This window comes from Melopsittacus undulatus, chromosome 5 (genome assembly GCF_012275295.1).
Source record: "Melopsittacus undulatus isolate bMelUnd1 chromosome 5, bMelUnd1.mat.Z, whole genome shotgun sequence".
NCBI classification, from domain to species: Eukaryota; Metazoa; Chordata; class Aves; order Psittaciformes; family Psittaculidae; genus Melopsittacus; species Melopsittacus undulatus.
Window position 1 is genome coordinate 7,364,367 of NC_047531.1, and position 12,415 is coordinate 7,376,781.

Here is a 12,415-nt window from a genome sequence, read left to right on the forward strand (position 1 = left end):
GCCTCCATGGGAGCAGTTCAGGGATGCTATCTGTTCAAAACATGGTCCAAAAATATGGGAATTGATCTGGGCAATTCGGGGTCTCCCCTCACAAGGGATGAAAAGCTATGAATGCATAGCTGGAGGGTCCTTTGTAACATCCAGGTAACACCAAAGGGTGGGAATAAAGTCACTGGTAAGACCCTGTGTTTTGGAACTTTTTAATACACAGAACAATTTAGAATCATAGAATAATTTGGGTCGGAAAGGACCTTCATAGTTCATCTAGTCCAACACCCTGCAATGCGCAGGGATAAGTAGTAATGTCCCAGTTCACTGCAGATCATCAGGTGTTCCCTTGGCATCCAAACTGATTTACGGAATAGAACTTCATAACTCACAAAATTGTTACATAGCAGGTATGTTTATCCCAGCGCTGGGTGCTAGGGGGATCGCTCCTCCTAACTTGCACACCGAGAGCTCAACAAGCTAGATATTTATTATATGCAAACATATATATTCATCAGATTTTACAAGTATAGGAGGAGATTATTACAATTAGTTCCAAGAAATCATTAATACCATTCCCCTCCCCTCTACACCTGTGCACTGCCGTCTGGTGGTCTTGGGCTGGGGTCTTCTGGATGACCTAAGAGGTCTTCCTTGCCATGCACTTTTCACCCTTGGCTCAGTTTCCCCAGCTGGCAACCTCAAGTCTTATAGAGACTAGCTGAAACAGGTTCTTGTCAGACATTCCTCTTCTTGAGGGAAAAGGCTCCCTGACTTTAAACAATGTGTTTCAGCTACCTATTCTGGGTTATAGTTTAGCCACAAGGCTAACAAGAACAAGAACCCACCTGTTCCCTGTACTAAGACAACCAATACATAGTTTGAAGAAAACTCTTCACCCTTCCCTTAGTCCGTTACTATTCCTCACATCAAAACTACCACTCACATTACCACCAGACTCAAAATAACAACTCCAACATTTCATGAAACTTACAGTCAAATGCAAAAGGTGCCACAACCTGACATGGCACTAGGAAGGGAACTCTCATATCCGTGTATAGAAACATCCTACCTGTGCTGTCTCCACGCAATCTCCACCCTTCATGGCTTCTGCACAGCACAGAAGTGGCTTCAGATTCAGTTTAATAAAAACTGGGGCGGGGGGGAGGAACAGGAACCGTTGTTACAGGAACCAGTGCCAGTGTGGCCAACCTGAAAACCCCAATGGGCATCACAGCACTGGCCTGCCCACCAGCAGCTCACCCAATGGAGCCGCACTTCCTCCTGACCCCCAGCTCTGCGGCTCCGGGCCGAGGGGAAGCCGGTCGGACACCACTCACGACCGGCCCCAGCCCACCACGTGACACACCCCTGCCCGCCCCTCTCTGTCACGTGGCAAGGGCAGGCGTGCGGGGTGGGCCGGGTCGGTGCGAGCCTCTTCCCTCACGTGGCCGCGGCGCCGGACCCGGAAGTGGTGTTCGCTGTGGCGGCGCCTGGCGGGATGGGGGAGTCGATCCCGCTGGGCGCGCCGGTGCCGGTGGAGCAGGCCGTGCTGGAGACTTTCTTCTCCCACCTGGGCATTTTCTCCTATGACAAGGCCAAGGACAATGTGGAGAAGGAACGGGAGGCCAACAAGAGTGCGGGGGCCAGCTGGCTGTCTCTGCTGGCCGGGCTGGCTCACCTGGCCGCAGCCGAGAAGGCGTACCACAGCATGACCTTCCTGGGCCAGAAGCTAGGTACCACGGGGCCCGCGCACCCCCGGGGGAGGGACCCGTCTCCTCACGCCGTCCCCCCTTCCTTGCTCCTCGGGTCCCCGGGCCTTCCTCCTCACGCCTCAGGTCGTTGCTGGGGGTTGCAGCGCCCGCGCCTGCTCCCGGCCTAGCCCGGGTTTAGCTCCGTGGGTATGGTAGCCCGGTGAGGTGAGCTGTCAGCCCGCAGTTGCAGAGGGCTGGGTGCCATCGGCGAGATGCGTGTCTGCGTCTGAAACACAAGAGCAAGTGTCTGTGGGCCCAGTGAGAAATCGGCTGTGCCATTTGGGCTGCCCCTAACGAGTAAATGAGAGCGTAGTGCAGGTCGCACGGTAGCTGTGCTGATCGCTGCATTTCCTTATTGTCTGGTAGGCCACCTACCTGCCGCTCCCGAGATACAGCCAAGGGTGTTTCAGTGCTGGGATGCTCTGGCTGAGATTCTGGCAAAGGTGAGCTCAGTGGGGTGATCAGAGGTTTAAAGCTTTTCCATGTCATAGTTCCAGGGCCTGATGTTAGAGCTGCACATGTGTAAGTACTCAGGGCTGGAGACAGACTCATAAAAATTGTTATTCATGTAGACTCTGCAGGATCTCGGGAAGTTTTGGCCACAAACTTGATGCTTCTCATTCTCTCAGTATGTGAATAGAAAAATCCCCAGCTGGCACAGGATGAGCTGTCATCATGTTGCCCTCTGAGCAAAGCTGCTTATTTTCCCTTTGAACTGCAGACTGGCATGGAAAACGGATCAAGGGGTATGAGTCTGATGTGTAATGCAGTGAAGCATCAAGAGAATTCTGCTTTGGTGTTTAAGTGGTGACTTGGAACTATTTTATGAGAATATCTTTGCAGACATCAGTCTGTTTGTAGGGCTGACTTTAGAAAGCAGCTTTGGTGCTTGCAGGCAGGATAAAACAGGCAAGAGAAGGGACAAAGTTTTGTTTGTTCATATACTTCATGAGCTACAACAGTACATGATTCTTCATTCTGCTCATGGCCTGGGGGCCACTCTTGGCATAGGAAGGTAGCGTTTCCTGATAGTCAATTCTTTGCCTTTCTGGCTTAAATTGCTAAAGTTGCTTTCGGTTATTATGTGTGTAAAATGGAAGTGAAAAGGCCTATCCACAATTGCAAAATAGATAAGCAGTTTCAAAGTGGAACTTGAATTTGGAATATCTTTGAAAGTTCCACAGATTGAGTCCCTGTGGTCCTTGCTCTGCAAGTTGAGTGCCACAGGAGTAAATAGAGGTAATGAAATAAGGTTAGTACTTTCGTACAGTCTTTTGGTAGTGTCAAAGTTTGACTCTACTTTTGTCATTTATATATATATATATATATATATAGTAGCGTTAAGCAGAAAGAAGCAGAGACTTATTTTCCCCCCTCAGTTTTAGTTATGGATTAACCTGCACTGTGGTCTCACTGAGATAAACTGTGATTGGTTTCCCTTTGAATTCTAGTTTACATTATGATTGTTGTAGGGACTGGAAGCATTTGGTTTGTACACAAATGTTAGGTGGATCCCGTTTAAAGGTTGCTTTGCAAATTTGAGTGCTTCATGATTGAAGAGGTATTGGTAGGGGAACTCTCTTGAAAAGATACAGAGTTATTTTATATGAGTGGAGGCTATTTCATGATGACTTGATTCTTCTGACTTCCACAGATAACAATATTTCAAGTCATGTATCATAGTGGCAAATTTAGGGGGAACCTTGTTTTCTGGAAATGCCCTAACTGAGTCAGATGTGAGGGAGTTGTAGTTTTGCAGCAGTCACTGACTGCTGAAATATGAATTGAGAGAAGTATAACTTGCATGAAATTTTATAAAGTACTTCTGAGTGTACCCTGTGTGTAATTCAGTTACAGAATAATACACTGAAACCTGTTCCTTGATTAAAAAGAAATAAATAATGTGATCAAACACCTTAAGAACACCTGGGGGAAACAAGCATGGTTCTATGTGATTTTCCAGTATTGCTGTCTATTCTTGCTGTCCCTGGATTTTGGTAATACCTCCATATTTATCTGAACAGGTGGTCAGTCATTCTTCAGCCGAAAGGACTCCATCCGAACCATCTACACATCTCTGCATAATGAGCTGAAGAAGGTGGTGGCGACGGGTCACAATGCACTAGGAGGAACAGCTCCTCACTTGGAAGAGCTGCTTTCTCACCTGTCTGAACAGCTGTGTTTTTTTGTTCAGGCTCGGATGGAAATTGCTGACTTCTACGAAAAAATGTACATGCTCAGCACCCAAAAGTTCATTAACTCTGAGGAACTGGTAAACATTTTGGAATCCATCTTAAAGAAATACAGCTCAAGGTCAGTGCTTATTTGCTGGCAGTAAGTACTGAGGCATATGATCTGAAATAAAAAATGTTGAGGTTCAAAGCAAGCCTAAAAGCTTTGCTGTCCTTTGACTGCTGAGCAGTAGAGCCCCTTGCATGAGTTCACACATGAAGTGAATGTTGGTCAGCAGCAGCAGGTGCATGAAGTCTCAAAATATGCCTCCTGAAGAAGAAAAATAAAAAAGGGAGAGTGTTTGTGCTCATCATGTTCTGGGAGCTGTCTTCCCTATTCCTTAATAAATACTCAGCGCGTTCACATTCAGTAGAGAGGAAGAGGCATTTTCCTTATAAAAGAGCTAAGACTTCTTGCACTTTTTCATTAAAGATAGAGAGGAAACAAGACTTAATTCCATATGGACTTCAGTAAAACTGATATATATAAATAAAACAGGTATTGTGTGATGATTTTACTTTTTAGATGAGAGTATGTGTCTGCTTATTAATTCTAAAAGCTACACCTAGCAGGGTGTAGCTTTTAGACCTGTAGCAGGTCTACCTAGCAGGGTTTTAGGGTGCTCTGTTATCACTTCTCTTGAGAGGTATTTAAGCCAGTAGAAGGAGCACCTCTGAGTCACTGCTGTTACAGAAGTTAACATCCAGTAATTCCTGTTATAAGAATTCCAGGATGTTTCTAAATGACCATGGGGTGGGTATTTCACATCTAACACATACGAGCCTTAAAAGTGATGGCAGTTTAAAAAAAGAGAGAATTTCTGAATGCCTGTCAACAGACTGAAATTCTAGTGCTCTATTTTAAAGCAAAACAAAGTAGCCATTGTGGGGAGTTAACTTAAAAATGTAGATTTGGGTTTTTTTGTTTTTGTTTTTTTAAATCTTCATTGGTGAAATAGTGTCTAAGAAGATATTTGGGGAGAATATTCTGAGGTCTTTTTTCAGCTACCATTTCTTAAGTGTACACCTAGGAAAAATCAAAACAATTTAGTGCTGCTTTTGGAGATTCCAAATCAAAGCACTGCAGTTGACTCCCTTATTTAATTTTTTTAGGAATAACTTAGGCAAATTGCTGCAGATTTTTGCTATTTGAAAATCAAGCCTAGTCTATATGATCTTATTAGAGATTTTTTTTTCCTGCAGTTCTTGGTTTGTGAACCCTTATAATATCAGTTAGTTGGTCCAATAAAAAAATGAAACTTATGTATTTTTTCCTTGGTGAGATACATATTAAAGAGTAGAGGGAGGTAAGTTTTTTGAAAACTTAATTTGTTGTACTGGACCACCACCATCTGTTCTGAGCATGTGCTGGGTCAAACAGCCCTGTTAAAAATCTGAAAACCAAAACTGACACTTTGACAAAGTGACTGGAGACTTCTACATAAGAAATGTTTTGCTATGCTGTTTAAATGAATTTCAGTGACAGCTCTGTACTTCTAAGGCATCATTATAACCTCTTTAGAAAAACAATCAGTGTCTCCCTGGGAAGAATACTGATGATCTTGCTTTGGGTTAATGAGCAATCTAAGATGGACACATTCTGAGATGTTTTATTGCTGATTCAGTAGCTACTGTGTGGTCCTCCCCAGTCACAGAGTATCTCTGAAAAAAAGTGGGTATAATGTTACATTCCTTTGGCCCTCCTTTAGTTTCTTTGTGTCTCTGCTTAGTTTCTGGGGGCTGTTATGCTGATGTATAATGGCTGGAAGGCATTTCTGTTTTACAGTCTGTTGACCCTCTCAAGTGAAAGGTCAAATAATCTCATACTTACCCAGCCTCTTCCCTCTGTCAGTCTATCCCTCACTTGTAGCTGAGGTTGTGTGCCATTATTTCAGCTACCTGTGCTAAGAGTAGAGAGGGCATCTGATCTGTATATAAATTCGGGCCTTGGTTTCTTTCATTTACATCTAAAAATAGCTGTTCAGATAATAGTAAAGGAATGACAGGATTAATTGACTGTCAACAATAGAGTCATTGTCTGGATCTGAGAAATCATTAACTCTTGAACAGTTTAAAGCTGTTTTCTTACTACTTATTGCTGACTTGTACACAGCCAATACTAGACTCTGTTTTGCTATAGAATACAGCTGGAAAAGCAACTTTTCCTGATTTAACTGTTGGTTTGGGTGGGGTTTTCACTGAAATAATTAAACCAGCATCAGAAGCCGGATCCTTTAAAAGCTTAGTGTAAAATGAATAAGTAGTAAAACTATTTTGATGTAATTATTTTTAATGTAAAAAAAACCATGTGTGATCTATGGAAGGAAATAAAACTTCTTAAAATGAGGCTGCTTTATGTCTACAAAACAAAACTGTAGCATCCCTCTGCTTTTGAGAATGATTGGGGGAAAAAATCAATTTTCCAATGTGTTTCTAAGTTCTTAACACTCTGGCTTATTGAAATGTTGTAAAAATCTGTCTGGTTTATGTGATACTGGGCTCTGTCAGGTGCTTCTGTGTTATGAAACTCAATTACATCAGATATACAGAGTACATAACGTGGTACTTTACTTTGCAACTATATCAAGCTTCTCAGCTGTGGCTGAGGTGTCTATTTTTGGATTAAAACAGTTTAGCAAATCCTGCTGTGCAGTGAACATGAAAATAGCTATGAGCCACAAAGCAAAGTAGAAGTGGGAAGCCATACATCATAATGTTAATCCAGGAGACTTGGCAGTGTGGAATTTTATGAATTTTTTAAATTGCTTTTAGAACTGAGGAATAACTTCCTTGGTCTGCCTGCAGGTGTGTTGAAACTCGAAGTATAATGTTTTTTTCCTCCCCTTCTAATACATGGCAATGAAACTGTTTTTCTCCTGAGTACCAAAATCATCGGAATTAAATAATGTTGACTTAGCAGAGTATTATTTTCAATTGACTCTTGTTTGTTCAAAGAAATCTAAATATGCTTTGGACTTCTGAGCCCACCAAAGTAACCAGTAATGGCAATCTCTGCTACAGTGGGAGATGGGAAGGTTGCTGACACGTAGTGTGTACAAAGATGGCTGGTCACTCAGCCTAGCCTGTTTGCAGAACATTGGGCATCAAATGATTCCTAATATAATTTTGTACCAATAAATATGGACTTACATTTTAAATCCTTTTAAGATGTGTATTGTGGCTGTTAAAAAAAAGAGATAAAATTGTCAAACAATTTTCACAAGTTTAAGGAATAATGTTTTGGCGAAAGCTCCATGGGAATTCAGAAAAGGGATGGGGAAGAAGGGGAAGGGATGAAAAGCCTAAAATTCTCATTCTCTCTTCTGGTCCGCAATAAAATTAAGTATTTTGGTTTTGAACCAACCGTTTCCAAAATGGGTTATGTATGTTGTGTCTTAGAAGCTGAGGAGAATAATGGAGTTGCTTCCATTTTGAAGACAAGCTGTTAAAGGTGGGAAGACTTCAGTACAGACATCTTTGTTTTAAAGCAATAAAAAGATTGAGGATATTTGTCTGAAGTGACTGGATAGATCTGTTTTAAATCAAAACCTCATCAAATCTTGTCTTTGAACTATTGCTTGTGCTTTGTTGGAGACCCTTTAAGAGTCTTAAAGGCCTGTTACGGAACACATTTACTAAAAGGCCACTTCTGCCTTTGCTGAAGACTCATTTTTTCTAAAGTTACATATTTAGCTTCTATAACTGGAATAGTTTTGCAGTTTTAATTAAGCATGTATTTGTTGATGATATAATTTTCAAAGTAATTTTTCCCAAATTTACAAGTAATTTGTGTATCAAGAGAAAGGAGGGAGGCTACATTGACTGCTTTTCCTGACGTTTAGAAATAATAAAGCGAGAAAGCTATAGAATGGGTCAATAAAATTGCATTTAACCAAGAATTTGTTGTAATAGTAGGATTACTCTTGTGAATAAGATGTGCAGTGACATTTCTACCTGGTAGATGAGGTGCTGTGTGAGTTTTCTTTTTTAAGCATCTGTTGAGAGCTGAGCTTGACCTAAATTTTTAGCGAGAGAAATTGGTTGTTATAGCACCTTCATTGTGATACGATGAAATCTTGCCAAATGTTTTTGCCCTTCATTGCTTTTAGTACACCAAGATTTGAAGTTTGAGGTTTGGTTTGTTGGTAAATACAGTTAATCATGGTTCTATTGACTAATTTTCCATCACAATTTTATTGCGATTTTAAAAAGCAAAAGAAACTCAGCTTGCTTTCACATAGTTTCCCTATCAAACAGCAAATTTATAACAACATTAATTTAACTTATTGTCTTACTGGTATTCCAGAACTATCCAGACATATTTTACTACCAGAAGGAATTTAAAATTGGAACAAAACCACCTGAATTTAAAGAGAAATGGTGTTATAGGAGTTCCTGGATCAAGATAAGCAGTGATTGTTCTTGAACTGATCAAATATTGCTTTGATAGAAAAATGTCTGACATGTTTTTGTCAAGTGCAAAGTGTTCTGTTATGTTAGAAGAACCTTTTTTTAAAATCAATGTTAGTTTTTTGGTTTACACTTCACTCTGATGATTGGTCTTCTGTCAACTGACATATGCTATCTGATTATTTCACTGTTGTGTACAGCAGTTCTCATGTCTTGACTAATGTTATGTTTTCTAGGTTTCATCATCCAATCCTTAGTCCTCTTGAAAGCAGTTTCCAGCTGGAAGTAGATGTGCTTGCACATCTTCTAAAGGCCCAAGCTCAGATCTCAGAGTGGAAGTTCCTTCCATCCCTGGTTAACTTGCACAGTGCTCACACAAAACTACAGACTTGGGGCCAAATTTTTGAGAAACAGCGAGAGACCAAGAAACATCTGTTTGGAGGGCAGTCTCAGAAGGCTGTACAACCTCCACACCTTTTCCTCTGGCTCATGAAGCTCAAAAACATTCTTCTTGCCAAGTTTAGCTTTTACTTTCACGAGGCCCTTAGTCGACAAACAACAGCATCCGAAATGAAAACTCTGACTGCTAAAACAAATCCTGATTACTTTGGGAAAATTTCCAGCTTCATTCGGAAGTATGATGCCATCAATGTTTCCTTAATTTTTGACAATCGTGGATCAGAGAGTTTTCAGGGACACGGTTATCATCACCCCCATTCTTACAGGGAAGCCCCCAAAGGAGTTGATCAGTACCCTGCAGTGGTGTCTCTGCCCAGCGACAGGCCTGTTATGCACTGGCCCAATGTAATCATGATTATGACTGACAGAACCTCTGACCTCAACAGCTTGGAGAAAGTTGTTCACTTCTATGATGACAAAGTCCAAAGCACATACTTTCTGACTCGCCCTGAACCTCACTTTACCATTGTAGTTATTTTTGAGTCGAAGAAGTCAGAAAGGGACTATCATTTTATTTCTTTTCTCAATGAAATTTCACATTCCCTCAAGAACTCCAAAGCTTTTGCGAGCTTGAAGCCTGGATCCAAAGGGTAAAATGCAAACTGCTCTACAAGTTGCCAAGACAGTATGCTAGCCTTGGGGGAGCTGTAGCTTTCAAGGAGTATAGGAATTTCTGATTCTCAGAGTCTTAATTAAAAAGGAAACATTATTTTTAATGTTTTAAGTTCTTTTTTTTTTAAGCTAACAAACACTTGAAGAAAAGTAATTTTGGGCAGTTCTCAGTGATATAATTTAATTGTGGGGTGCTAAATGGCCGCAGCAGGATTTCTTTCTTGGCATGGTTTTCAATTTTCAGTATGATTTGTTTTTTCAGTCCGCAACTCTGCTGCCTGTATCAGAAAGGAATATATGCACTTTATCTTAGTCTGATCATTGACTGTCTGCTACAGAGTTTATTGAAAATGGGGTGAGGATGGAAGATGCTATCTTTTCAGAAAACTGCATTGCCTGACAGGAATGATTTCTGGGAAATAAGCAGTGATGAAAGGGAATATTAAAGCAAACTTGCAAGAACATATTTTAAATAAAAAATAAGAATCACAAAAAGCACTACTGCTCATTATAACTTAGTTTTCAAATGTTTTAAAATGATAATTGAGATCTCTCTGTTAAGCATCAGTCTGTATTCTGAGCACGCTGTGTCATAAAGCTTTACCGCTGCTTCAGAACACAGGCTGGGGCAAGACAAGCTGCAGTATGGACTGGAAGGCCAGTGTTAACTGGAGTGTGCTGACATTGTGTGTCCAGCACCAGTCTTGGCTCAGATTAACTGAAGGAGACAAGCTGAGGTTGGCCACATATTCTAGAAGAAGCAGCTCCATGGAAAAAGCGGCAAAGCTCTTGTCAGATTGTGCCGTTGTCGTGCTAAGTTTAAAAAAAATAAGGCAATAGGAAATATCCTTTATAAATGATTTATTTTCTAATTTGCTGTTAGGGTCAACTTGGATTTGTTTTCAGATTTTTATAAGTACAAAGTTTTTACTTTCTGGTCGGTTTTAAATAATTTCACAGCGAAGCCAAATCACTTCTGGAATTTGGATTTAAATAGATAGCCTATGCAGTATTATTACCTCATTCTAAAATGTCTCTTTCACTACTGGGCTGCAGGTTTGGGGAATCATGTAAAGTATGCTTTCTAGTTATCCTGAAAGTGCTTTGTTTTTGGGAATCAGTATTTCCAAGTAATATAAAGGGTTCATTTGGCTGTACCTGTAGCCTTACATTGCATGGTTCTTCTGACTGTTAGCTATGCAGTTGTGCAAGCACTTTCATGGGAATTCAGGAGGACTGTTATTTGTAGTGAAGTTAGATCCTTAGTTGACACTGTGTAAGGTATAACATAATCATGTTTGTTTTAAAAAGGAGTTTAAGGCAAATATTGATTTCTGTTAAAACTGAAATATAAAAGATAACACTGCAGACATGGCTTTTACCAATTCCCTTTTTCTTCCACAAAAGGTTATGGTAACTTATCTTGCCTCTTGCTGCAATTACTGATTTCTTTACAGTCACATAAGCACGTTCTGTTCTTAGAATGTAAATTCTGACTTTATACTTTGTGCCAAATAGAGCCTTCTGTGCTTTGCTATAATTACATGTTAGTCTGTTGTGAAGACCTGTGCTACTGTCTTTCCTGTGCTACTGCCTTTCACCTAAAGTCTTACTCTGACTGCAGTATCACTCAAAAGTTTAGTCTGCTCTTTGGCACTTGAAAACTGTAGGAGCTGCAAATACACCAGCCACTGGAGGGCATCAGGTTGTAACAGCATTAGGCTTTGCAGCTTGAATTGCTCTTTTAACAGGACAAAGTTGCAAATCACAGTATTGAGAGAGTTTGTGGTGCTTCCAGACTGTGACCTCGTAATAATATTGTACTATTGACTTCCTCAGCCTGAGTAACAGAAAAGAGGCTGTTGCCAGAACTGATTCCCAGTCTTCAGCAGTGTAATAAAGTGTTGTACAAATCCTGCCTGTCTCTACAGTATTTCCCTGTCATACTAGCTATGTGTGGGAAAGGGGAGAGGAGTTTGGGGGAAGAGACTGTGTGTGACGCTGGCACCTTCTTGCTCATTTCTGAGTTGCAGGGAAAGGAAGGTGAAAGAGAAATCTGCTACCCTCTGCAGCAAACCATCATCTTTCACCAGTTGCTGAAATGTCTGGAGGCTGTTCCCAGTGTTTTTTAGGGAGAGAGGAGAAGGAGGTGACTGCTTGGCAGACCTGGTCTTGGCAAGTGATGTCACTGGGAATGGGGAAGGAGTGCTAGGTGATGTTTCTGTGCAGGAGGAGGCGAGACTTGCATTGCTTCTTCTCAGTGCTGGGGTGATTTCTGCAGTTTTCTTCAGAGGATCTTGGGGAAGTGGCCAAAGGAGCCATAGGACTCATGGGTAAGAATATCTGAATATTTAAGTAGATGAAGAACCAAGGGAACCATAACCATTGCTCTCATGTTGTGAGAAGGGAGGAAATGGGAGAGGTGCAGAGAAACAGTGGGAGAAAATTGGGTGCAGGAGAGAGAAACTTTTGTGGAGCTGTCTCTGGGTTTCAGAGTCTTGTCTATAAGAGGCTTTCCTTGTAAGGTCTCAATACAAGGTGGGGAGCAGAAAATCCAGGCTGTAGGAAGTGGCTTTGATGGGAACTGCAGGGGTAAAGCTGAAGAGGGGTTACATTAGAACTGATACAGAATCATAGAATAGTTACGGCTGGAAAGGACCTTAAGATCATCCAGTTCCAACCCCCCTGCCATGGGCAGGGACACCTCACACTAAACCATGTCACCCAAGGCTTCATCCAACCTGGTCTTGAACACTGCCAGGGATGGAGCATTCACTACCTCCCTGGGCAACCCATTCCAGTGCCTCACCACCCTAACAGTAAAGAATTTCTTCCTTATATCCAGTCTAAACCTCTGCTGTTTATGTTTCAACCCGTTACCCCTTGTCCTATCACTACAGTCCCTAATGAATAGTCCCTCCCCAGCATCCCTGTAGGCCCCCTTCAGATACTGGAAGGCTG

General features: G+C 41.5%; 1 protein-coding gene across 2 annotated transcripts; it reads left to right on the forward strand.

Annotated features, from left to right (window-relative positions):
- Nucleotides 1–1,407: 1,407 nt before the first annotated feature.
- Nucleotides 1,408–11,372, forward strand: KICS2 (KICSTOR subunit 2). 2 transcript variants are annotated; one of them, XM_031048042.2, is made up of 4 exons: nt 1,409–1,724; nt 3,767–3,840; nt 3,919–4,055; nt 8,620–11,372. In XM_031048042.2, exons 1-4 carry the CDS (start codon nt 1,490–1,492, stop codon nt 9,434–9,436), a joined length of 1,263 nt encoding a protein of 420 aa, XP_030903902.1. In that variant the 5' UTR covers nt 1,409–1,489; the 3' UTR covers nt 9,437–11,372. The 2 variants fall into 2 exon arrangements, with proteins under 2 accessions (XP_005148122.1, XP_030903902.1); XM_005148065.3 differs by having other exon boundaries at nt 1,408–1,724; nt 3,767–4,055.
- Nucleotides 11,373–12,415: the final 1,043 nt, after the last annotated feature.